Source organism: Gymnodraco acuticeps, unplaced genomic scaffold (genome assembly GCF_902827175.1).
Source record: "Gymnodraco acuticeps unplaced genomic scaffold, fGymAcu1.1, whole genome shotgun sequence".
NCBI classification, from domain to species: Eukaryota; Metazoa; Chordata; class Actinopteri; order Perciformes; family Bathydraconidae; genus Gymnodraco; species Gymnodraco acuticeps.
Genome location: NW_022989893.1, coordinates 108070 through 135942, shown reverse-complemented (window position 1 = coordinate 135942; position 27873 = coordinate 108070). Strand labels below are relative to the sequence as shown.

Sequence of the window (27873 nt, the reverse complement as noted above, 5' to 3'; positions counted from 1 at the left end):
TAGAGAAGTCAATGAGGAAATGTTCCTACTTCTCTCTCTCTTTATTACCTCAGATTGTAGAGAAGTATATGAGGAAATGTTCCTACTTCTCTCTCTCTCTTTATTACCTCAGATTGTATAGAAGTCTATGAGGAAATGTTCCTACTTCTCTCCTTGTTACCTCAGATTGTATAGAAGTCTATGAGAGTCTGTGGTACAGCATAATTGATGGACTGACCTTATCAATCTCCTGATCATCGATATCCTTCAGGTCCAGCTCTCCACTCTCAGACTGCTCATCTGTGAAACCACAGAGACAGATGAACATCATTCACCTTTGTGTCATAAACAAAGTGCTTGCTGCTAGGATCCATCCAAACACATACATTTGTATTTTTGTCATTGAAGCAAAGTCAACCATTTTTCAACCTACATTTTTTAAAAAGCTATTACTCGCTCTCTGTCCAAGTCATTTACTCTTAAGGCGAGACACCCCAGGTGAATAGGGTAATTTTTTTAACTTAAAGGTATCAGCTAGACATTTCTTCAGTTAATTACTTACAATAAGGCAATTGTCTTTTGTATTACAAGTTTTCTGAAATAGCATGTTTAAATATGCAAATTATCCATTATCTCATTAAATATGCACATATTTGAACACATTTCAGGAATCGAAATCTGAACTTTGGATATAGCCAGATTCAAAATGATTGTTTCATTTTGTAGTCATATTAGTATCTAAGGCTTTTACAGAAGGGATATTGGATATCTCTTTTTATCACTCCATAAACCAGAAAATACTGTCAACAGCCCTAAAATATCCATTTTCGCCATGTGTTTAGGTATACAATGTTGTATAATTCAGGCTATGAATGATATATGAACAAACCCTTCTGTAAAAGCCTTCATAATATTGATAGGAATATAACTGGAAGGTTTGGTGTATGTACGTGCAACTGAAGTTGAAATTTCGAACTCAGAGTAGGAGAAAAAACTCATTTTGAGAAAACGACCTTTAAAGATTGCAGTGAGGCGCTAGCTAAACCCTCCTGTTCTTTGGATGACAGCTTGCGCATTGACGCCCACCGTGAAGGTATTTCATGTTCGGGGTCTTTTGTTTTTTGTATAACCTTGCTTCGTGCAAGTGACAATTGTTGTCGTCTTCTCTGTGAACGTTTTTTTCGCCGTTCTTTTGGCATTTTGAGATTTCAATTTCTAGCTGAAAGCTAACCAGGAAGTGTTTTAGCACACCACGTGACGCATCTGAACGAATCACGTTGTCAGAAATTGACACCAGCCAATGAGATTTTGTTTCTTGGTTTAAGACCCCTTTGTACTTTCACGATTGGTTGCTGATACAAAGGAAATGACCATATTTGGATCTGATGAGATTGTGCAGGAGAGACACAGCTTTCCAGCGATACCTCTGTTGACATGGTGCACACAGCGGTCGCGGTACTTTATGTTACGTTAGAATGCTAACTTTTGGTGAATTTAGGAGAAATCTACAGACGCAAATAGACAAACTATAGTAACATAAACACTTAAATGTGTATTTTGTACGTTTTCCTTCCAAATGCCTGAAAGAAAACATGTTATGGAATCAAAATAGCACAAAATCTCAAAATTGACCAGTACTTGAAAAACGATGTTTTTGCCTGCCGTGTCTCGCCTTAAGGCGAATAGGGTAATTTTTTTAACTTAAAGGTATCAGCTAGACATTTCTCCAGTTAATTACTTCCAATATGGCAATTGTTTTTTTTATTACAAGTTTTCTGAAATAGCATGTTTAAATATTCAAATGATCGATTACCTAATTAAATATGCACATATTTTAACACATTTCAGGAATCGAAATCTGAACTTTGGATAAAGCCAGGTTCAAAATTCTTGTTTCATTTTGTAGTCATATTAGTATCTAAGGCTTTTACAGAAGGGATATTGGATATCTCTTTTTATCACTCCATAAATCAGAAAATACTGTCAACAGCCCTAAAATATCAATTTTCGCCATGTTTTTAGGTATACAATGTTGTATAATTCAGGCTATGAATGACATGTGAACAAACCCTTCTGTAAAAGCCTTCATAATATTGATAGGAATATAACTGGAAGGTTTGGTGTATGTACGTGCTACTGAAGTTGAAATTTCGAACTCAGAGTAGGAGAAGAAACTCATTTTGAGAAAACGACCTTTAAAGATTGCAGTGAGGCGCTAGCTAAACCCTCCTGTTCTTTGGATGACAGCTTGCGCATCGACGCACTCCGTGAAGGTATTTCATGTTCGGGGTCATTTGTTTTTTGTATAACCTTGCTTCGTGCAAGTGACAATTGTTGTGAACGTTTTTTTCGCCGTTCTTTTGCCATTTTGAGATTTCAATTTCTAGCGGAAAGCTAACCAGGAAGTGTTTTAGCACACCACGTGACGCATCTGAACGAATCACGTTGTCAGAAATTGACACCAGCCAATGAGATTTCGTTTCTTGGTTTAAGACCCCTTTGTGCTTTCACGATTGGTTGCTGATACAAAGGAAATGACCATATTTGGATCCGATGAGATTGTGCAGGAGAGACACAGCTTTCCAACGATATCTCTGATGACATGGTGCACACAGCGGTCGCAGTACTTTATGTTACGTTAGAATGCTAACTTTTGGTGAATTTAGGAGAAATCTACAGATGCAAATAGACAAACTATAGTAAGATAAACACTTAAATGTGTATTTTGTACGTTTTCCTTCCAAAAGCCTGAAAGAAAACATTTTATAGAATCAAAATAGCACAAAATCTCAAAATTGACCAGTACTTGAAAAACGATGTTTATGCCTGCCGTGTCTCGCCTTAAATTATAAAAAAAAATCTATGTCTGTGTTGTGATTCCACCAGAGCTCTTTGTAGCATGCATTAGCTTTGTCTATGCAGGTGATTCTTACCGTCTAGTTTCCCGCCTGTTTCCTCGCCGAAGGTCTGGAAGGTCTTCTGGAGGCTGAGGCTGGCGGCACTCGGCAGCTGTCCCAGGATGACGGCCAAAGGGGCAGCCAGACGCTGAGGCCCCGCCCCCTCGTTCTCCGTCCCCGCCCCCTCCTCGCTGTCATCGGCCTTCTTGTCATGCCTGTCCTCTTCATGGATCACCTGGTTCAGGAAGGTCTGTGTCAGGTGTTGGGCGGCGGCATTGAGCTCTGCCTCCTCGACCTCCGGCACCTCGGGTTCAGAGGTCAGGGACAACAACTCGGCGTCTTCCGGGTCTGAAAATGGAGGAGTTGATGGATGTTCTAGATCAGTGGTTCTCAACTGGTGGGTCGCGACCCAAAAGTGGGCCGCGGACCCGTTTCGTGATGTGTGACTAACCCTGCCCTTAAAGGCAATGTGAGCGTCCATTCCCATTGGATAACGGAGAATTGTACACCCGGAAGTAAGTATTCCTCTTACTGTCGATTGATTTCACAGTGATATCTGCACTACTCATCGACTAAAAAACACCAGATTATCCTTGTTAATTACACAACATTGATTGGTTTAAATTGTGTGCAATGCTTTTGTATTGTTCCCCTTCGATTCGGAGAAACAAATGTTTTTTCTGAGTAAAGGATGGCAGAAAACACTACACTACCCAGAATCCCCAGCTATCGTTTGGACTACACCATGTGCTCTGTTTGACAAACCCCGTGATAGTCCTCAAGCTCTGTGATTGGAGAGTGTGCTCCGAGGGTTACGCCGATTCTCGAACAGCACTTGAAATGGGATGGAACCACGGCAGACTGTCCAAAACTGGATTTGAACGGGTCCACCGCGTCCCCCCTCCCTCACCCAGAACTACACATGCTGGCTATTCTGTTTCGCAACATGCTCTCTATCTATGGCACGTCTCTACTGGGAGTTGTAGTTTTAAAAGACGTTTTCGTATTTCCCATAATAAGAAGTTGCCAGTATTAAACTGTGTACATCCCTGGAGGTTTAGGGGATAGGAAACACTCAAATGTAAAACATATAATTAATAAATGGGTGAAAATTGCTTGTGCCCATAATGGGCAGCATTAATATATATATACACACATGCCAGCTAAGGTCAGAAGAGCTTTATTTAACAGCTGGTCTTATGTTTTTGACCCCTCCTGTTGTTAATTGATAACATTACATTACATTCATTGATAAGCCTGAAACATGCACTTGTCAAGGTTCAGAGGCAAATTTTGCAAATATGGCAGTAGCCATCGATCAGCTTAAGATAAGATATACTTTATTGATCCCAAGTTGGAACATTTGCGTTACATCAGCATGTGTTACAGTTGTACATATGCAGTGGTGTTTATTTGTAAATCATTTAGTATAATCACACAAATTCTGTGTTTTATATTTAACAATTCTGTGTTCTTTATTTATTGATTGTTCAATACCTGACAAGGCCGGAGATGAAATATCTACATACATCTTATAAGAGTATAATACATATGTATAATATCAGTTAAAATAAGTGCTTCAACATAGTTAACATTGCTGGAGGTATGCACAAATATTGATAGATGTCTTGTAATGCACTGTTGAGGAACCTGCGACCCAAGTTTTCCATTCAATGCATAACTACACCATAGTTGTGTAGGCCTATATGATATGTCAATAAACCTTAGAAAATCTTGAAATCTTGAAAGGGATGCGCAAAATAGTCATTATATACAGTCTTTAGTGAACTATTAGTAGAGAATAACGAGTAATGAATATACTTTATATGGATCCTATTAATATCTAATAATAAAAATAATGAAATTCAATAACATGCTTTAACCACTAGGTGTCCCTTTATATCAGCTGTGCACCTTTATGGTGTAAATACAGCCTATCTACCAACTGGATCAAATATAAAAGTCAGCCGAATTAGTGTTGATACTGCAAGGAGACGTATTGTGTGAAAAGAAATGTAAGATGTTGTTTAATGGCTGATATATTTATGATCCACGTCACGTTTTCAGTTCCTCATGTTTGTCTAGAAGTCTTCTCATCAGGGCTCTATAAATACAGAACTACGGCAGATATGTAATATTCAATGCAGCCGAACCGTGTATTACAATGCCGTTATGTGATGACTTCCAAAGAGAAAAGCAAGCACACTCGGAATAAAGTGTTTTCGGTCTGTTTCCGGTATTTGTTAATGACGATGTGCTGTGAGATGTGAGACTGGAATTGCACAGGGGGAAAATAACGTAGGCTATCTTTAGATGCGGATTTTGTTAAACTAATATGTTTGCGCTGTGGACCAACACTATACATTGACGGGGAAGGGGGTAGCAATAAAGATAACACCATTAAACAGTTACACAACATAACAGAAATAATATCGATAGCAGCGTCCCTAGCAACCACCTTGGTAACAATGAAAACGTCGCGATTTCCTGAAGTAATCTTCGTAATAACTAGCAAACTAAAGATCATGTTCATCCACTGCACACATAATCTGAAATAACAACTCATATTTCTCGCATCAAATGACATCAAAACGCATTTTAATGGCCAAACTAACTGTAAAATAGGCATTTTCCACCGAGAATAAAACGAAGTTCGGCCATGTTTTCTTTTTCTGCAGGGAGAAATGTGAAGATCACGTGACATAGACGCCAGCCATTGGAATGAATGGTGAACAAAAACGGGTTTGTCAAACAGAGCACATGGTGTAGTCCAAACGATAGCTGGGGATTCTGGGTAGTGTAGTGTCTTCTGCCATCCTTTACTCCGAAAAAATATTTGTTTCTCCGAATCGAAGGGGAAAAATACAAAAGCATTGCACACAATTTAAACCAATCAATGTTGTGTAATTAACAAGGATAATCTGGTGTTCTTTAGTCGATGAGTAGTGCAGATATCACTGTCAAATCAATCGACAGTAAGAGGAATACTTACTTCCGGGTGTACAATTCTCCGTTATCCAATGGGAATGGACGCTCACATTGCCTTTAAGGGCAGCCGACACAAACGAATGCCGTGCTTCCATGAGCGTCAAATCCCGCCGCAGATGGGAATACATTGCAATCAGTTGAAAGCTATTTGCGTCCCTTTATGACGCTGAAGGAGCCGAGGAGCGTCACAACTGGACGCCACGGACACTGACCAAACGTCGCTCCTGGACGCTTAGGGAGTGAGAGTGTGTTGCCCGGGTAACCGAAGCGGAAGACCGTATTGGCACGGCGGAGGACCAGCTGGTGGACCTGGACTCTCGTGTTGTCAAGTTAAGAAAATAAAATGACTTTTTAATGGAGAAGGTCGACCAGCTTGAGAACCACAGCCGACGCAATAATATACGTGTCATTAATCTCGGGGAAAGCTACGAGGGAAACGATCCTGTAAACTTTTTTGTTAACTGGATCCCAGAGCATTTTACCGAGCCCCTGATAATAGAGCGGGCACATCGGGCTTTTGGACTCCGTCCATCTGCAGACCAGAGACCGCGTCCTGTTCTGATACGGCTGCTCAAATGCCAAGACCGAGACAAGATCCTGCGCATCGCCGCACAGCGGTCCAGAGAAAATAAGGGTCCCATCAAGTACGACGGTAAGCCTGTGCTGTTTTTTCCCGACCTAAGCGCCAGCTTGGTGAAACGCAGAAAGGAGTATGACCGGGTTAAGACGGAGCTTCGATCCAGGGATATTCTGTTTGCCTTACTCCTTCCTGCAACATTGAGGATCACGCTCCCCGATGGAGGGAGAAGATTCTTCCAAACACCAAAGGAGGCAGCGGCATTCCTGCGTGAGGCTCCAGCAGGAACTTAACGGAGATAACAGGTATTTGAAAACCAGTCGGGCAACCGTAGTTCCCACGAGTTGCTGTGTCTTCATGTTTAAACTGTAGTCACTATTGGTATATTAAACATTCTAGATAATACAAGTGATGACAGCATTCAAAGTGTACATTTGTTAGACTGGTTTCATAGATAGCGTATAAGGTCATTTCAAACGGGTTTTTTCTTTTTTCCTTTTCTTCAGTGTTTGTGAACACTTTGTTTCACTCAATATTGGATCATTTGATATGATAATCATTTTTACAGACAGAGCCCTGGGTTTAGTGAGATGTTTACTGTACTAGCCAGACATGTCACGCTTGTTAAGTGCAAGGTGCACATCCCAATTTGATAGGGCAGATGGTGCCGGATGTGCGGGAGTAGTTTTTTTTCTTTTTCTTTTTTCTATTGTCAGTGCATTATCTTACTTTTTCCCACTTTACTGCGGGAGATACATTTACACTTACATGGTGACTTCTCAAAGAGGCCGTAATACCATGAACATTGTATACTCTTATTGTTTATGAACAGGGCAGTGACATTTGTTAGCTTTAATGTGAATGGACTAAACGGACAGGATCAAAGGAAAAGAGTCTTGACACACCTGAAAAAACTGAAAATTGATATTGCTTTCATACAAGAAACCCATCTTACCGCACAGGAGCATAATAAACTGAGGAGAGACTGGGTAGGACATGTAGTTTCATCATCCTTTAACACCAAAGCCAGGGGAGTAGCTATTTTAATAAATAAAAACATTCCAGTGACGATTGAAGAAACTATTATTGATCCATCAGGCCGATATGTATTAGTTCATTGTCAGATTTACTCAGAACCCTGGACACTTTTAAACTTATATGCACCCAACCATGATGATGTATCCTTTATTCAAGATATCTTTCTTGAGGTGTCAGGGGGACGATAAAACATACTGGTAGGGGGTGATTTTAATTTTTGCCTGGATCCTATTCTGGATAAGTCATCCTTGGCAGTATCTAAATCAAAAGCTGCCAAAACCACCCTGGCATTTATGAAAGATCTAAATTTGACAGATGTTTGGAGACGGATGCACCCTCAAAGCAGAGACTACTCTTTCTATTCCTGTCCCCATAAGTCTCATACTAGGATCGACCTTTTTCTCTTATCAACGCAGCTAGTTCACAGAGCATTGGAATCTGAATATTTATCTAGGACCCTGTCTGATAATTCTCCTTTGACCCTTTCTATGTTGATGCCAGAAAAAACAACTAACTCATATAGATGGCGACTGAACCCTACCCTTCTTCAAAAATCTGATTTTTGCATGTTTATTAGGGACCAGATAAAGCTATTCTGCGAGACTAACTGTCCTTCCTCCCCCAATAGTTGTATATTATGGGACACACTTAAAGCTTATTTAAGGGGACAAATAATCTCTTATACAAAAGGTATTAAAAAGAAATATATGGCAGAAATAGAAAAACTGGAAACGGATATTTTGAAATTGGAAAAGGAGTTTCAACAATCTGGGTCCAAGGTATTACACCAATCGCTGTTAAACATGAAGCTCAAATACAATACGCTGCACACTTATAACATTGAAAAAGCCATTTTAAGAACTAAACAAAGGTATTATGAATTGGGAGAGAAGGCACATACAATTCTGTCCTGGCAACTGAGGAAAGAGGAAAGCTCAAGAACAATTAACGCAATTCAAACTGAAGCGGGTTCAGTGTCACATAACCCGGTAGAAATTAATGACACATTTAAACAGTTTTATGCAAATGTATACACATCGGAATCACCAGAAGATCTGACTAAAATTGATGAAGTCAACTATTGACTTGCTTGATCAGGAAGACCAAAATAAACTTGATCTTCCCTACACTCAGAAAGAAATTGAAAAGGCTTTGTGCTCATTGCAATCTAATAAATCGCCGGGGGAAGATGGTTTCCCACCAGAATTTTACAGAGAATTTAAGGATTTACTCACCCCACTCATCATGGATGTAATTAACTTAGCATCAAAAACTCAAACTCTGCCTGAATCATTCTCTACTGCCATAATCACTGTGATTCACAAACAAAATAAAGATCCATTAAAGTGCTCTTCATTTCGACCTATTTCATTATTATATGAATTCGGACTATAAATTAATATCTAAGGCCCGGCTAACAGGCTTCGCCAATGTTTGCCACATATTAATTAATCCGGACCAGAGTGGTTTTATTTCTAAACGTTCATCAGCTGATAACTTATGTAGGCTCTTTAATATTATCCACCTAACAAAGTCAAAGACTGAGCCCAGTAGAGCTGTAGCTTTAGACGCAGAAAAGGCCTTCGACCGGCTGGAGTGGCCATATTTATTTAAAGTCTTGGCCAAGTTTGGGTTTGGTCAGTTGTTTATTAATTGGGTTAAAACTCTTTATCATCAACCTCGGGCCAAAATTAGTACTAATGGCTGCGTTTCCCCTGAGTAGATCAAGCCGACAGGGCTGCCCTCTGTCTCCAGGGCTTTTTGTCTTGGCTATTGAGCCCCTAGCTCAAGCAATTAGACAGGATCCTGATATAAAGGGTTTTAGAGTGGATCAGACAAATCATAAAATTAATCTCCTGGCAGATAATGTACTTTTGTACTTGACAGACCCTGGTAACTCCCTCACCAAACTACAGACCCTGCTAAATGCTTATGGTGTTATCTCAGGATATAAGGTAAACCAAGAGAAAAGTGAAATCATTCCACTAACTAACTTTGATTACACTGAGTATCAACGTACAAGCCCATTTAAGTGGGTTAATAATTTAAAATATCTTGGGATAACTATAGATAATGACCTTACAAATATATACAAACTGAACTACCTCCCATTGCTCAGTAGAATTGAAAGTGATCTACAAAGGTGGATGAGTTTACCCATTACTCTAATTGGCAGAGTTAACTGTGTAAAAATGAATATACTACCAAGGCTACAGTATCTTTTCCGGTCCTTACCCATTCAACTGCCTCAAACTATTTTTAAAACCCTCAATAAACATGTTAGACAGTTAATATGGAACTGTAAGGTGGCCAGGGTATCTATGGAGAGATGAACGTGGGATTACAGATCAGGGGGCCTTCGATTACCATGTTTTAAAAAGTATTATTTGGCGGCTCAAATGCGATTTGTTTCAGCCTTTTTTAAGGGCGACGGTGCCCCATCCTAGATACAAATTGGATTGCACCCCCTGAAAGAAAAAGTGTTCAGCGATTTTATTTATAAATGGAACCCCAGGACTATATCCAAGAAGACAGACAACCCTATTTTAAGGCATTTGATTCAAATGTGGTGTGAGACTCATAGAATTCTGGGACTGAAAGTTGGACTGTCAAAGTCACCTCTCAGACCAAATTAACTCATACCCATGACTCTCAATAACAAGATTCTGGAAACTTGGCATCATAAGGGGATCCAACATTTGGAAGATTGCTACGAAAAAAGACTCCTCATGTCCTTTGAACAATTAAAGAGGAAATATGACTTGTCCAACAAGACCTTCTTCTGCTATCTTCAGTTAAGATCCTTTCTTAGAGCCAACCTGGGCCCTGAGATAACTTTACCTGTGTTGACTGATGTGGAGAAACTGCTTCATGAGGGAAATGTATACAAAGGTATTTCTAAAATGTACTCTTTACTGCTGAATGAGGGCCCAAAGCCAGGTTTACACAAATCTAGAGCGAGATGGGAGTCAGATCTGGATGTAGCAATTGATGAACAGCTCTGGTCAGATTTATGTAAAGACAGTTTGTCAGCTACTATTAATGACTCTCCCCTCCTCATTGATAGATGGTCTTCAGAAATGAACAGTTGTATTCCTCTTGAAAAGATCACATATAGTCTTAGAAAAGGATATAACACCTTTCTGAGGATCTGGCAGCCTTATTTAGAATTTATAGATGCATCACTGATGCCACCATAGGTATATCATCTGGGTAGCCAACAGGCCTCTGGATATACAGTAACACTGTGTATGTGTAGTATCTCGTTGTGTTTTGATTTATGCACTGACTTTTGTTTGTTTTTGTTTGTCTTTGTTTTGTTATTTTGGGGGGAGGGGGGGATGCTTTGCGTTTTTATGCTACATGTTTTTTTGTTTGTTTTGTTGTTGTTGTTGTTGTTGTTGTCATGTTTAACTGTTACATAAACCTGAAAACTATAAATAAAATATTACAAAAAATAAAATAAATAAGTGCTTTGTTAATAGTTCTATCACTCGAAGTGGAGTCGAAAGAGATGAGTTTTCAGTCTGGAAGGTGTGTAAGCTTTCTGCTGTCCTGATGTCAATGGGGAGCTCATTCCACCATTTTGGAGCCAGGATAGCAAACCCACGTGTTTTTGCTGATGGGAACTTGGGTCCCCTTCGCAGCGAGGGTGCAGCGAGCCAAACAATGGCATAAAATATTATTAATATGTCGGGTAGTAATACATCTATATATTTTCTTCTCAGAGTGTACCAGAATGGGTAGTTTATATGTTAGTATTTCTAAAAATCTCCTGGGGGAGAATCCCCCCAGACCCCCTGCTGGGGTTGGGTTTTCAGCATGTGTGCCTATTTATGTTATACAGTTCAGCTTTGATTCCATCATCTCATTAAACATTATTTAAAAGCATTATTTTGTTCTGTGAAGGGATATAAGGGATATATGCACTGTACTTCACTTTAATTAATATTGTATGCTGAAAAGCGTATATATTACAGCACGATTTTTTGTTGAGTAGATTTGAGTGGCTCAAAATTTCGGGTCGCGATCTATTGACAAAGGAAAAAGTGGGTCCCGAGGCCTGACCAGTTGAGAACCACTGTTCTAGATTTTGCGGGAGAGTTTCTCGACTTAGAATCAGTACAAACCAATTTCTTTGGCGTAGGCGGCGTAGATTCCTCTCAGTTTAGGGCGGCTCTTCTCCAGCTCACTCTCAATCTCGTCTTTGTAGCAGCTGATCTCTCCTGAAAGGACAAGGGTTTTAGTTTAAAATAATTCCTCGCTTTAAAGTGTCCTCAATCCTTCTTTTAGTTGCCTCTAGAGAGAGTCCTGAATGATCTCTACAGTTCTCTCTCTAGAGTCCTGAATGATCTCTACAGTTCTCTCTCTAGAGTCCTGAATGATCTCTACAGTTCTCTCTAGAGTCCTGAATGATCTCTACAGTTCTCTCTCTAGAGTCCTGAATGATCTATACAGTTCTCTCTAGAGTCCTGAATGATCTCTACAGTTCTCTCTATGGAGTCCTGAATGATCTATACAGTTCTCTGGAGTCCTGAATGATCTCTAAAGTTCTCTCTAGAGTCCTGAATGATCTCTACAGTTCTCTCTCTAGAGTCCTGAATGATCTCTACAGTTCTCTCTAGAGTCCTGAATGATCTCTACAGTTCTCTCTATAGTCCTGAATGATCTCTAGAGTCCTGAATGATCTCTACAGTTATCTCTAGAGTCCTGAATGATCTCTACAGTTCCATCTAGAGTCCTGAATGATCTCGACAGTTCTTTCTCTAGAGTCCTGAATGATCTCTACAGTTCTCTCTGGAGTCCTGAATGATCTCTACAGTTCTCTATAGAGTCCTGAATGATCTCTACAGTTCTCTCTCTAGAGTCCTGAATGATCTCTACAGTTCTCTCTGGAGTCCTGGATGATCTCTACAGTTCTCTCTCTAGAGTCCTGAATGATCTCTACAGTTCTCTCTCTGGAGTCCTGAATGATCTCTACAGTTCTCTATAGAGTCCTGAATGATCTCTACAGTTCTCTCTGGAGTCCTGAATGATCTCTACAGTTCTCTCTAGAGTCCTGAATGATCTCTACAGTTCTCTCTAGAGTCCTGAATGATCTCTACAGTTCTCTCTCTGGAGTCCTGAATGATCTCTACAGTTATATCTCTGGAGTCCTGAATGATCTCTACAGTTCTCTCTCTCTAGAGTCCTGAATGATCTCTACAGTTCTCTCTCTGGAGTCCTGAATGATCTCTACAGTTCTCTCTCTAGAGTCCTGAATGATCTCTACAGTTCTCTCTCTGGAGTCCTGAATGATCTCTACAGTTCTCTCTCTGGAGTCCTGAATGATCTTTACAGTTCTCTCTAGAGTCCTGAATGATCTCTACAGTTCTCTCTAGAGTCCTGAATGATCTCTACAGTTCTCTCTCTGGAGTCCTGAATGATCTTTACAGTTCTCTCTCTAGAGTCCTGAATGATCTCTACAGTTCTCTCTGGAGTCCTGAATGATCTCTACAGTTCTCTATAGAGTCCTGAATGATCTCTACAGTTCTCTCTCTGGAGTCCTGAATGATCTTTACAGTTCTCTCTCTAGAGTCCTGAATGATCTCTACAGTTCTCTCTAGAGTCCTGAATGATCTCTACAGTTCTCTCTCTAGAGTCCTGAATGATCTCTACAGTTCTTTCTCTAGAGTCCTGAATGATCTCTACAGTTCTCTATAGAGTCCTGAATGATCTCTACAGTTCTCTATAGAGTCCTGAATGATCTCTACAGTTCTCTCTAGAGTCCTGAATGATCTCTACAGTTCTCTCTGGAGTCCTGAATGATCTCTACAGTTCTCTCTAGAGTCCTGAATTCTCTCTACAGTTCTCTCTCTAGAGTCCTGAATGATCTCTACAGTTCTCTCTAGAGTCCTGAATGATCTCTACAGTTCTCTCTCTAGAGTCCTGAATGATCTCTACAGTTCTCTCTCTGGAGTCCTGAATTATCTCTACAGTTCTCTCTCTAGAGTCCTGAATGATCTCTACAGTTCTCTCTCTGGAGTCCTGAATGATCTCTACAGTTCTCTCTAGAGTCCTGAATGATCTCTACAGTTCTCTCTCTAGAGTCCTGAATGATCTCTACAGTTCTCTCTCTGGAGTCCTGAATGATCTCTACAGTTCTCTCTCTAGAGTCCTGAATGATCTCTACAGTTCTCTCTCTGGAGTCCTGAATGATCTCTACAGTTCTCTCTAGAGTCCTGAATGATCTCTACAGTTCTCTCTCTGGAGTCCTGAATGATCTCTACAGTTCTCTCTGGAGTCCTGAATTATCTCTACAGTTCTCTCTCTAGAGTCCTGAATGATCTCTACAGTTCTCTCTCTGGAGTCCTGAATGATCTCTACAGTTCTCTCTAGAGTCCTGAATGATCTCTACAGTTCTCTCTGGAGTCCTGAATGATCTCTACAGTTCTCTCTAGAGTCCTGAATTCTCTCTACAGTTCTCTCTCTAGAGTCCTGAATGATCTCTACAGTTCTCTCTAGAGTCCTGAATGATCTCTACAGTTCTCTCTCTAGAGTCCTGAATGATCTCTACAGTTCTCTCTCTGGAGTCCTGAATTATCTCTACAGTTCTCTCTCTAGAGTCCTGAATGATCTCTACAGTTCTCTCTCTGGAGTCCTGAATGATCTCTACAGTTCTCTCTAGAGTCCTGAATGATCTCTACAGTTCTCTCTCTGGAGTCCTGAATGATCTCTACAGTTCTCTCTAGAGTCCTGAATGATCTCTACAGTTCTCTCTGGTGTGTCCTAAAAGGATCTCTGGGTAGAGAAATAAACTGACCTTCGACCTCATCTAGTTTCCTGGCCAGCTCGTGTTCCAGCTGCAGAAGAAGAGAGTAACATGATCAGTTGGATCTTTGTGAACTCGTCTGGCAGCAGCCAATCAGAGAGCGAGTGATTTACCTTCTGCATCTTGGCTTTGTGCTTTGAGGCAGTGAAGGAGGGCGGATCACATTCCTGCTCCAGATCTACCTTCATGAACTCATCGATGGTCAGCTGACTGGTGGGCGTGTCCTCAAACTCTGTTAACCTGCAGGGCGGAGAGAGGACTCTAATCTAAACCTTATGATTTACTATGATCTAGTTTGTGCGTGGTTGTGTCTTTAGTTGAAAGCCCAGTGGCGATCTGTTTATCTGTCATAGTGATCAGACCTTTGTTGTTATTAGCATCTGGTTAGCTAGCTATGCTAACGAATATAAGAAGCTTTTTCTCCAACCAGTGAGGTAAAGGCACATCTTTATATGATCATTATAGTTATAAAAAAGTAAGAGAATAAAGTAAACAGGTATACAATTCTATATGACAGTAAAACATTTTTTATTAATAAACAAGAATACAGTTTGAAAGGGGAGTGATTTCTAAAATATCCATAAAGACAAAGAAATCTGCTTACAGTTCTGTTTCATCTGGTGTTGAGAGATGTATCCATAGAGCTCTTAATGTTGCTCTCAAAGTGCACCAGATTGATGCTTTTAACTTCAACTTCGTCCCGGGGAGCATGCCCCCGGACCCCCCTAGAGGAGGTTAGGTCCCCCTCCCACTTAAATCATGTTCACATGGATAGAAAACTAAATTGCACACATCTTGTGTCCATATCTTTCTGTTTTGGTGGTCATGCCACTCCGTGCACGTGCATGTATATGCGACTCATTGTAAATTATCTGGATTAAGAGGTTGATAAATTGAAAGGTGAAGTGTGACATTTTGCACAAATATCAATATCATCACGGCATGAAAGAAAGGCCAAATGAATGGGCTGTGATTTTAGTATTTTTAAGCAGAGGTCAATAATTTGTACGGCCCTCGGAGGATGTTGAAAAAATTGAAATGGCCCTTGAGAGGAAAATGTTTCCCCACCTCTGATCTACAGGGATCTGCTCTCACCTCTTCCTCAGAGTTGTCTGGCACACCTTCACCACACTGATAACGTCCTTCACCGTTCGTCGAAACTTGTGCATCCGAGCTGCTACCAGGAGAGCTGGGGGGGACAAATGGCAGGGTTCGTACGGTCATTGAAAACCTGGAAAAATCATGGAAATTCAAAATGCACTGAACTCTGCTGCTCCGGGATGAGGGTCAGCTACATTAGCTACGGTGCGTTAGTTAACTGTACGGAGTCACTGTGGCACAGACTGAGCCGCTGGTGAACAGCTGTTAGAACGGGCCGTTCAGGTGTTCAGAGCAGAGCGGCAGAGCGTGATGTGAACTGAAACGTTTTTCTGTCGCAATATTATTTAAGGAATCGTTGAGCTAGCTAGCTAGCATACATTGTCACTATCTGCTAACGTTAGCTTTAGCCTTCATTTTCTAATAGTTTTTTTCATAGGCTATAAACAGAGGTGGTATAAGTATAGATATTGTACTAGAGTAAAAGTAGAAGTACTCAGATCTTGTACTTTAGTAGAAGTACTCAGATCTTGTACTTAATAAAAGTAGAAGTACTCAGGTCTTGCTCTTGAGTAAAAGTAGAAGTAATCAGATATTGTACTAGAGTAAAAGTAGAAGTACTCAGGTCTTCCAGCAAGGAATCTGGGTGTGACCCTAGATAACAACCTGTCCTTCACTGCAAACATAGCTGCTACAACCCGCTGCTGCAGATACACGCTTTACAACATCCGGAGGATACGTCCCCAGCTGACCCAGAAAGCCACGCAGGTTCTGGTCCAGCCTCTCGTCATCTCACGCCTAGACTACTGCAACTCCCTCCTGGCTGGTCTACCTGCATGTGCCATCCGACCTCTGCAGCTCATCCAGAATGCAGCTGCTCACCTGGTCTTCAACCTTCCTAAATGTTCCCACACCACTCCGCTCCTCCGCTCCCTTCACTGGCTTCCGGTAACTGCTAGAATCCACTTCAAGACACTGGTACTTGCGTACCATGCTGCGAATGGATCTGGCCCTTCCTACATCCAGGACATGGTTAAACCGTACACCCCAGCACGTGCACTCCGCTCTGCATCAGCCAAACAGCTCGCTGCACCCGCACTGCGAAGGGGACCCAAGTTCCCATCAGCAGAAACACATGGGTTTGCTATCCTGGCTCCAATATGGTGGAATGAGCTCCCATTGAAATCAGGACAGCAGAAAGCTTACACACCTTCCAGACTGAAAACTCATCTCTTTCGACTCCACTTCGAGCAATAGAACTATTAACAAAGCACTTATATACTAATAAAGGACTGGCTTATCTAAAGCCAGTTGAGTAGCACTTGAAATGTTTGGCTCTATGAAACCTGATGTACTTTATGATTCTGTTTTCTTCAAGGTTGTGTCTTCCTGGTCGAATGTACTTATTGTAAGTCGCTTTGGATAAAAGCATCAGCGAAATGCAATGTAATGTAATGTAATGTAATGTAATGTCTTGTTCTTGAGTAAAAGTAGAAGTACTCAGATCTTGTACTTGAGTCAAAGTAGAAGTACTCAGATCTTGTACTTGAGTAAAAGTAGAAGTACTCAGATCTTGTCCTTGAGTAAAAGTAGAAGTACTCAGATCTTGTACTTGAGTAAAAGTAGAAGTACCAGAGTGTAGAAATACTCTGTCACAGTAAAAGTCCTGTATTCAAAATGTTCCTCAAGTGAAAGTAGAAAAGTATTCTCATCAAAATATAGTTAAAGACAGTAAAAGTAGTCGTTGTTTGATTGGTCCATTTCAGAATAATATATATGATATGTTTTATAATGATTGATCATGAAAGTGTTCTCAAAGCTGGTGAAGGTGCAGCTAGTTTGAATGGCTTTGTATACTGCAGGGTAGCTGGTGGATTTACTCCAGGTGGAACTGAAGTCTGATTCAACACTTGATTAGATTTCACATCATTCATCCAGATCTGTGAAGCAACTAAAGGTATTAAATACATGTAGTGGAGGAGAAGTACACCATGTACCTCTGATCTGTAGTGGAGTAGAAGAACAAAGTAGCAAAGCATTTAAATACTTAAATAAAGTACAAGTATCTCAAAATTGTACCCAAGTAGTACTTGAGTTTATGAACTTAGTTACTTTACACCACTGGCTATAAAGATAGAAAGACTAAACCTTGCACAGAGGCATGCAAATACATTTTCAAAATGCTCAACAGCCAAAATTATAAACTGACTGCTACACAATTAAAATAAATGCTTTTATATATTTATATTAGATGTGACTCTTTAGCGTTTCTGTTATTATTACCACTGCTGCTTTAGTTGTTCTGACTGCTAACATCATCTGTTATTCCTCATTTTAAAACCGATATTCCGTGGGGTCGGGGGGCTCGGGTCCTTGTCACCTTTTTCATACCTGATGAGTTTGCATCCCTGACTACAGTTGCTTTAGCGTGTAGAACAGGGTTAGGGTTAACCAGGGGTGCCCAACCAGTCGATCGCAGGATGTGTCTAAAAATAGAACAACAATATTCTGTTTTACCGTTAATAACCTATAACATAATCTTCCTGTGCCAGAATAATGCACTTGAACGCATCAATGTGTCGGGGCATGGCTGCTGGGCAGTGGGCACTAGTTAGCTGACGTTGTCCGTGGCAACAGGAGTGACAGTCCGCACACACACAAGACCACAATTACGGAGGAGGATTATTTTGTTATCTATTCCAATTCAAAGTCCATCTGTCTCATCTGCAATGCGAGCGTGGCTTTATCGAAGAAGGGTCATTTAGGAGCGGCATTTCAAAACAGTGCACAAACGCTACGAGACGGAATTCCCTCCTAATTCTGCCCTACGCTCCCAAAAGGGGAGGGGCCTGAAAGGACAGCTAAATGCACAGCAGTCCATTTGTGATAGATGATAGATGATAGATGATAGATGGTGAATATGGTTGTTCTTTGCTAACGCCATGCTAACGCCATGCTAACGCCATGCTAACGCCATGCTAACGCCATGCTAACGCCATGCTAACGCCATGCTAACGCCATGCTAACGCCATGCTGTACCTGCTCCACAGAGTCCAGAGGGCCGGCGCCCGGTGTGCATCCAGTCCCTCTTCATCCTCTGCACCAGGCGCAGAGCCGTCATGGACACCTCGTGAGTCTGGCCACCGAACTCCAGCATGTGGGCGAAGCGGGGGATGTACAGGCAGGGGTCTGGGGGGGGGGGGGGGGGGGTCACCGTCAGCTGGCTAACCATATTCATGATTAACATTCAGAACATGATGATCATGATGATGCCCCGGGTATTACAGGTGGCACGTTCAGGAAACTGAGAGTCAAGACGATTGTTTTTACTCTGTCCTCCAACCCAGCCTTACCTCTGGTGGTTATTTAAATATACAGCTTAACAGTTCTCACCGATGGCGGGAGCGTTGATGCAGAGCTCCCGAGCCAACAGCAGGAACGTCTTTCCAAGGATGTAAACGTTCACCTGAGCACATCATACAAACCTAACATTTATACACATATTGTTGTGAAAATACAAAATGTACTCTTTCAAAGACAGAGGTGCTCATGATAACAAAGGCCTAAGTGTATAACAGTGTCAGGATGTATGAAGAGCATCAGGACTGTTTTAGGCATATGATAGCTAAGTGATTAACATGAGGATTCAGCCTCTAAGGCAGGGATCAGGGGCAGGGATCAGGGGCAGGGATCAGGGGCAGGGATCAGGGGCAGGGATCAGGGGGCAGGGATCAGGGGCAGGGATCAGGGATCAGGGGCAGGGATCAGGGGCAGGGATCAGGGGCAGGGATCAGGGGCAGGGATCAGGGGCAGGGCTCAGGGGCAGGGATCAGGGGCAGGGATCAGGGGCAGGGCTGGTGGAGCACGCTCAGGTACTGCGGAGCGCATAAAGCTTAGCAGACTCTTCTCGCTAACCAAGGATCACTTCTTCTTCAGGGCAGGGAAGGCTACGCAGTACACAGGCTACTGTCCCGCAGCTGCTGCCTCTCTGTTGGACTCCGGTACTGCACATTACTCACGAGACGTTGAGTGAGTAAGTGTGGGGGGCAAACGCACTAACCACTCCGCCAACGCCACAGTCGCCAACACCACAGTCACCTCCGCCGTGAGGGCCGGATGAGAATGTCTGGAGGTTGATGGTCACTGCTCTAGGGAGATGATGATGACATGGGCCTCAGCTAACCTGAACTAAGCTTTGAATATATATATATATATATATATATATATATACATTATATACTGCTTTGAACCAGTATTCCTGCATCTTGTGACACCCTCTCTGTATATAAGCATGTGAAGGACACTGTACCATATGCTCTATGTGTGATGACTACTTCCTGTCTTGCAGGGATAATAAATACATGGATCCTGATTTGAAACACATATACAGATATACAAATAAATAAGTATACAGACTATCCGTGGGTCCTACCTGCAGCAGGTCACTCAGGTCCAGCAGCATGTCTGAAACACAGCTCAGGAAAACCAGCACAACCAGCGGGGGTCAAAGGAACAGCAATATATCCTTCAGAATAAAAGCAGGGGAGAGAGGATACGTGGCGTCCCCTCAGTGCGACACACCAGGTAGAGGCAGGCGGCGATCACGTGCTCCGTCTTCCTTCCTCGAGTCAGGTGCTTACTCACCACCATCTTGAAGAAGTTGAAGGCCGTGTCCAGGCAGTGTTGGTTCAGTTTCAGCTGACTGCCCAGCTGCTGGATCTGACGCTTCCCTAACACAGGAAGGCAGCTGACAGGAGGCTGACAGGTAGCTGAAAGGAGGCTGACAGGGAGCTGAGAGGCAGCTGTCAGGAGGCTGACAGGGAGGGAGCTGAGAGGAGGCTGACAGGGAGCTGACAGGAAGCTGACAGGAGGCTGACAGGGAGGGAGCTGAGAGGAGGCTGACAGGGAGCTGGCAAGAGGCTGACAGGAGGCTGACAGGAAGCTGAAAGGAGGCTGAAAGGGAGCTGACAGGAAGCTGACAGGAGGCTGACAGGATGCTGACAGGAGGCTGACAGGGAGCTGACAGGGAGCTGACAGGGAACTGACAGGAGGCTGACAGGAAAATGACAGGGAGCTGACAGGAGGCTGACAGGAAAATGACAGGGAGCTGACAGGAACATGACAGGAGACTGACAGGGAGCTGACAGGGAGCTGACAGGAAGCTGACAGTAGGCTGACAGGAAGCTGACAGGAAGCTGACAGGAGGCTGACAGGGAGCTGACAGGGAACTGACAGGAAGCTGACAGGAGGCTGACAGGAAAATGACAGGAAGCTGACAGGAGGCTATATCCAGTCTCTGATTGTGTTACGTTATTATGAGAGTGCTCTCATACTTGTTTGATTCTGAAATTGTATATATTTATATAAATATATGTGTGTGTATATGTCCTCATCTGTAGCCTGTTATTGTCTCATTATACCACACTGTGAATGAATCAAAGTAAATATAGAAGTGGTCATGAACACATCTGTCCATCAGACAGAGGGCTGCTGTGCCTCCTGTCATCATTAATGGACGTCTCTTTAAAGTGACCGCTCAGAGGAGAGGAGTTCTCATTTCTCTAACCGCCTGCTGCTTCCACTCCTCTCTCCTCGGTTCCCCTCCTCTCTCCTCGGTTCCCCTCCTCAGTCCTCCGCTCGCATCTCCTGTGGGCGGCACCAAGTCTCGAGGAGGGGAGTCGAGGATAGGAGTCGAGGAGGGGAAATTTGAGTATTGAGAAACCTCTAGGGAACTGACAGGGAACTGACAGGAGGCTGACAGGAAAATGACAGGGAGCTGACAGGAGGCTGACAGGGAGCTGACAGGAGGCTGACAGGAGGCTGACAGGAGGCTGACAGGGAGCTGACAGGAGGCTGATAGCAGGCTGACAGGCAGCTGACAGGAGGCTGACAGGGAGCTGACAGGAAGCTGACAGGAGGCTGACAGGGAGCTGACAGGAGTCTGACAGGAGGCTGACAGGGAGCTGACAGGAAGCTGACAGGAGGCTGACAGGAGGCTGACAGGAGGCTGACAGGGAGCTGACAGGAAGCTGAAGGTACTTACCAGCCTGCAGGGTCTGCGCTCTGGATTCTTTACCAACACTCGTATGAAAGCCAGAACCAAGCAGCGGCGCCTTCACTGGACCTACACACACACACACACACACACACACACACACACACACACACACACACACACACACACACACACACACACACACACACACACACACACACACACACACACACACACACACACACACACACACACACATTTAGTGTATCTGTACAGTATGAAAACATGAGGATTGAGTGTCTCTGGACAGTATGAGGCAGAGGTGGGGACTCGAGTCACATGACTTGACTCGAGTCGCATATTTTTGGACATGAGACTTGCTTGACTAACATTGATAAAAGACTTGACTTGACTTTGACTTGGTATTCATGACTTGAGACTTGACTTAAGCTTGAGATAGATGACTTGAAAGGACTTGACTTTTTAAAATTAAATATTTGCGTTTGTTTTTGTAGTGAGATATTACGTTTATATTACGAGAGAGAGGATCACAAGTTACTGTAAACTGTTGAAAAATGTAGTTCATCTACTTTTAGTAGTTTGTTTAAATGTTTTAATGATGTTGTTTTTGTTTGTAGAAGTGCATCATTCCTTGATTTATTGTAAAATGAATCTGAACTTTTTGATCTGTTATGATGATAAACTGAAGCAATTTCTAAATTAACCCAATTAACTGAGTTTTAAATCGTCCTACTTAGTTTATAAGGAAATTATGAAGAGGAACACATTAAATGATTTGAAAATGATATCTCTGTAGGTGCTGACGCTGTTGGCGGTTCTAGTGTTAACAGACATTTAAATTAAATATGTGTAATGGCAAATATATGATTTTCTTACCTGGAATTCTGCTTTTTTGAACAGACTTTTTGAGTCCTAGCTATATTGTCTGCAGTTCTAGGGTTAATATGAATCTATATGATTGTCATTGGTCTAAATTAGATTTCAAATGATTAACTGTGTATGTAATGAAGATCATAGTGTGGGTTCCATTTTCATAACCACTGTCTTTGAACTGATTGAAATGTGGAAACTGGGCTTATTCATCAGAATGTCGTATGACTTGAGCTGACTTGCTTGACTCTCACCACAGTGACTTGGGACTTGCTCATGACTTGCACATGTAGGACTTACTCCGACCTCTGGTATGAGGACTTGTCTCTGTACAGTATGAGGACTTGTCTCTGGACAGTATGAGGACAAGTCTCTGGACAGTATGAGGACATGTCTCTGGACAGTATGAGGACATGTTTCTGGACAGTATGAGGACATGAGGATGTGTGTGTCTCACCATCAGCGGAGACAAACTGTCCCACTGCAGAGGACACGCCCCCCGACCCCTCTACGAACTGGACCTCGGAGACGATGATGTTGTCCTCGAGGACAGACCCACAGCTGGTGCAGACAGCGCTGCCTCGGGCCTGGTCCACGTCAATGTCCCCCCCCCCACAGCTCCTGCAGACCCTCATAGTGAGGTCAGAGGTCAACCTGGGGGGGGGGAGGTTCAATAATACTATTACAACTAGCACTAACATACCATTACTACTGTATTCACTGCTAATGCTACTGATGCTACTGATACCATTACTACTGTATTCACTGTTAATGCTACTGGTGCTACTGATACCATTACTACTGTATTCACTGCTAATGCTACTGATGCTACTGATACCATTACTACTGTATTCACTGCTAATGCTACTGATGCTACTGATACCATTACTACTGTATTCACTGCTAATGCTACTGATGCTACTGATACCATTACTACTGTATTCACTGCTAATGCTACTGATGCTACTGATACCATTACTACTGTATTCACTGCTAATGCTACTGATGCTACTGATACCATTACTACTGTGTTCACTGCTAATGCTACTGATGCTACTGATGCCATTACTACTGTATTCACTGTTAATGCTACTGATGCTACTGATACCATTACTACTGTATTCACTGCTAATGCTACTGATGCTACTGATACCATTACTACTGTATTCACTGTTAATGCTACTGATGCTACTGATACCATTACGACTGTATTCACTGCTAATGCTACTGATGCTACTGATACCATTACTACTGTATTCACTGCTAATGCTACTGATGCTACTGATACCATTACTACTGTATTCACTGCTAATGCTACTGATGCCATTACTACTGTATTCACTGTTAATGCTACTGATGCTACTGATGCCATTACTACTGTATTCACTGCTAATGCTACTGATGCTACTGATACCATTACTACTGTATTTACTGCTAATGCTACTGATGCCATTACTACTGTATTCACTGCTAATGCTACTGATGCTACTGATACCATTACTACTGTATTCACTGCTAATGCTACTGATGCTACTGATGCCATTACTACTGTATTCACTGTTAATGCTACTGATGCTACTGATGCCATTACTAATGTATTCACTGCTAATGCTACTGATGCCATTACTACTGTATTCACTGTTAATGCTACTGATGCTACTGATACCATTACTACTGTATTCACTGCTAATGCTACTGATGCTACTGATGCCATTACTACTGTATTCACTGCTAATGCTACTGATGCTACTGATACCATTACTACTGTATTCACTGTTAATGCTACTGATGCTACTGATACAATTACTACTGTATTCACTGCTAATGCTACTGATGCTACTGATGCCATTACTACTTTATTCACTGCTCATGCTACTGATGCTACTGATGCCATTACTACTGTATTCACTGTTAATGCTACTGATGCTACTGATTACATTACTACTGTATTCACTGCTAATGCTACTGATGCTACTGATGCCATTACTACTGTATTCACTGCTAATGCTACTGATGCTACTGATACCATTACTACTGTATTCACTGTTAATGCTACTGATGCTACTGATACCATTACTACTGTATTCACTGTTAATGCTACTGATGCTACTGATGCCATTACTACTGTATTCACTGCTAATGCTACTGATGCTACTGATGCCATTACTACTTTATTCACTGCTCATGCTACTGATGCTACTGATGCCATTACTACTGTATTCGCTGTTAATGCTACTGATGCTACTGATTACATTACTACTGTATTCACTGCTAATGCTACTGATGCTACTGATGCCATTTCTACTGTATTCACTGCTAATGCTACTGATTCTACTGATGCTACTGATACCATTACTACTGTATTCACTGTTAATGCTACTGATGCTACTGATACCATTACTACTGTATTCACTGCTAATGCTACTGATGCTACTGATACCATTACTACTGTATTCACTGCTAATGCTACTGATACCATTACTACTGTATTCACTGCTAATGCTACTGATGCTACTGATACCATTACTACTGTATTCACTGCTAATGCTACTGATGCTACTGATACCATTACTACTGTATTCACTGCTAATGCTACTGATGCCATTACTACTGTATTCACTGTTAATGCTACTGATGCTACTGATGCCATTACTACTGTATTCACTGCTAATGCTACTGATGCAACTGATACCATTACTACTGTATTCACTGCTAATGCTACTGATGCTACTGATACCATTACTACTGTATTCACTGCTAATGCTACTGATACCATTACTACTGTATTCACTGCTAATGCTAATGATGCTACTGATACCATTACTACTGTATTCACTGCTAATGCTACTGATGCTACTGATACCATTACTACTGTATTCACTGCTAATGCTACTGATGCTACTGATACCATTACTACTGTATTCACTGCTAATGCTACTGATACCATTACTACTGTATTCACTGCTAATGCTACTGATGCTACTGATACCATTACTACTGTATTCACTGCTAATGCTACTGATGCCATTACTACTGTATTCACTGCTAATGCTACTGATGCTACTGATACCATTACTACTGTATTCACTGCTAATGCTACTGATGCCATTACTACTGTATTCACTGTTAATGCTACTGATGCTACTGATGCCATTACTACTGTATTCACTGCTAGTGCTACTGATGCCATTACTACTGTATTCACTGTTAATGCTACTGATGCTACTGATACCATTACTACTGTATTCACTGCTAATGCTACTGATGCTACTGATACCATTACTACTGTATTCACTGCTAATGCTACTGATGCTACTGATACCATTACTACTGTATTCACTGCTAATGCAACTGATGCTACTGATACCATTACTACTGTATTCACTGTTAATGCTACTGATGCTACTGATGCCATTACTACTGTATTCACTGTTAATGCTACTGATGCTACTGATACCATTACTACTGTATTCACTGCTAATGCTACTGATGCTACTGATGCCATTACTACTGTATTCACTGCTAATGCTACTGATGCTACTGATGCCATTACTACTGTATTCACTGCTAATGCTACTGATACCATTACTACTTTATTCACTGCTAAAGCTACTGATGCTACTGATACCATTACTACTGTATTCACTGCTAATGCTACTGATGCTACTGATGCCATTACTACTGTATTCACTGCTAATGCTACTGATGCCATTACTACTGTATTCACTGCTAATGCTACTAATGCTACTGATACCATTACTACTTTATTCACTGCTAATGCTACTGATGCTACTGATACAATTACTACTGTATTCACTGCTAATGCTACTGATGCCATTACTACTGTATTCACTGCTAATGCTACTGATGCTACTGATACCATTACTACTGTATTCACTGCTAATGCTTCTGATGCTACTGATGCCATTACTACTGTATTCACTGCTAATGCTACTGATGCTACTGATACCATTACTACTGTATTCACTGCTAATGCTACTAATGCTACTGATGCCATTACTACTGTATTCACTGCTAATGCTACTGATACCATTACTACTTTATTCACTGCTAATGCTACTGATGCTACTGATGCCATTACTACTGTATTCACTGCTAATGCTACTGATGCTACTGATGCCATTACTACTGTATTCACTGCTAATGCTACTGATGCTACTGATACCATTACTACTGTATTCATTGCTAATGCTACTGATGCTACTGATACCATTACTACTGTATTCACTGCTAATGCTACTAATGTTACTGATACCATTACTACTTTATTCACTGCTAATGCTACTGATGCTACTGATACAATTACTACTGTATTCACTGCTAATGCTACTGATGCTACTGATGCCATTACTACTGTATTCACTGCTAATGCTACTGATGCTACTGATACCATTACTACTGTATTCACTGCTAATGCTTCTGATGCTACTGATGCCATTACTACTGTATTCACTGCTAATGCTACTGATGCTACTGATACCATTACTACTTTATTCACTGCTAATGCTACTGATGCTACTGATACCATTACTACTGTATTCACTGCTAATGCTACTGATGCCATTACTACTGTATTCACTGCTAATGCTACTGATGCTACTGATGCCATTACTACTTAATTCACTGCTAATGCTACTGATGCTACTGATACCATTACTACTGTATTCACTGCTAATGCTATTGATGCTACTGATGCCATTACTACTGTATTCACTGCTAATGCTACTAATGCTACTGATACCATTACTACTTGATTCACTGCTAATGCTACTGATGCTACTGATGCCATTACTACTGTATTCACTGCTAATGCTACTGATGCTACTGATACCATTACTACTGTATTCACTGCTAATGCTACTGATGCTACTGATACCATTACTACTGTATTCACTGCTAATGCTAATCCCTAACCCTAGGGTAAGGGTTGGATTATTATATATAGTACATGTGATATCATTATATAAATGTGTTATTATCTATGATGTCCTGTTGATGTTACTGAATACAGATCGATAATAAGATAACAGATCGTATCATAACATTAGTACACGTATATAATAAGTATAACAACAGTAGTAAATGTATATAATAGGTATCATAACAGTAGTTTTATATAACAATATGAAACTGACCGTTTGTTTTCTTCCTGTGGCGCGGTCTAATGACGCCATCTGGAGCTCAGCGCTGTTGGCGCAGGAAGATGAAGCAGTTGTGAGGAGGAACCACGTGTCTCCGTAAACAAACACTATCATTATAAATATAATATCATGTGTTTTATATTTATTTGATAATATAAATAAAACCGCAGTCCGGATAGCGGAATGGATTCAGGTTTGATACCGGGAGCACCCCCCGCAAGCATAATGGATTCACCCAGGGCTCTGGATTCACCCAGCGACGCTTGATGACGCTTCCTGTTCACACACACATATATATACACACACACACACACACACACACACACACACACACACACACACACACACACACACACACACACACACACACACACACACACACACACACTCAAGCACGTATTGTATATTTTATATATTGTATATTTCATATATGTTAT

The 27873-nt window shown here is 41.6% G+C and overlaps 1 protein-coding gene across 1 annotated transcript; it reads right to left on the bottom strand.

Annotated features, from left to right (window-relative positions):
- Window positions 1-217: 217 nt before the first annotated feature.
- On the bottom strand, window positions 218-27680 carry LOC117537929 (transcription factor IIIB 90 kDa subunit-like; the record flags this gene model as incomplete). The annotated part of the gene is given in 13 exon segments (XM_034203344.1): window positions 218-279; window positions 2913-3224; window positions 11610-11705; window positions 14282-14321; window positions 14404-14530; window positions 15386-15479; window positions 18428-18577; window positions 18782-18854; window positions 19821-19852; window positions 19945-20118; window positions 21432-21512; window positions 22732-22928; window positions 27431-27680. Coding segments are annotated over 12 exon segments (1419 nt in total), but the record flags the coding sequence as incomplete, so codon positions are not given.
- Window positions 27681-27873: the final 193 nt, after the last annotated feature.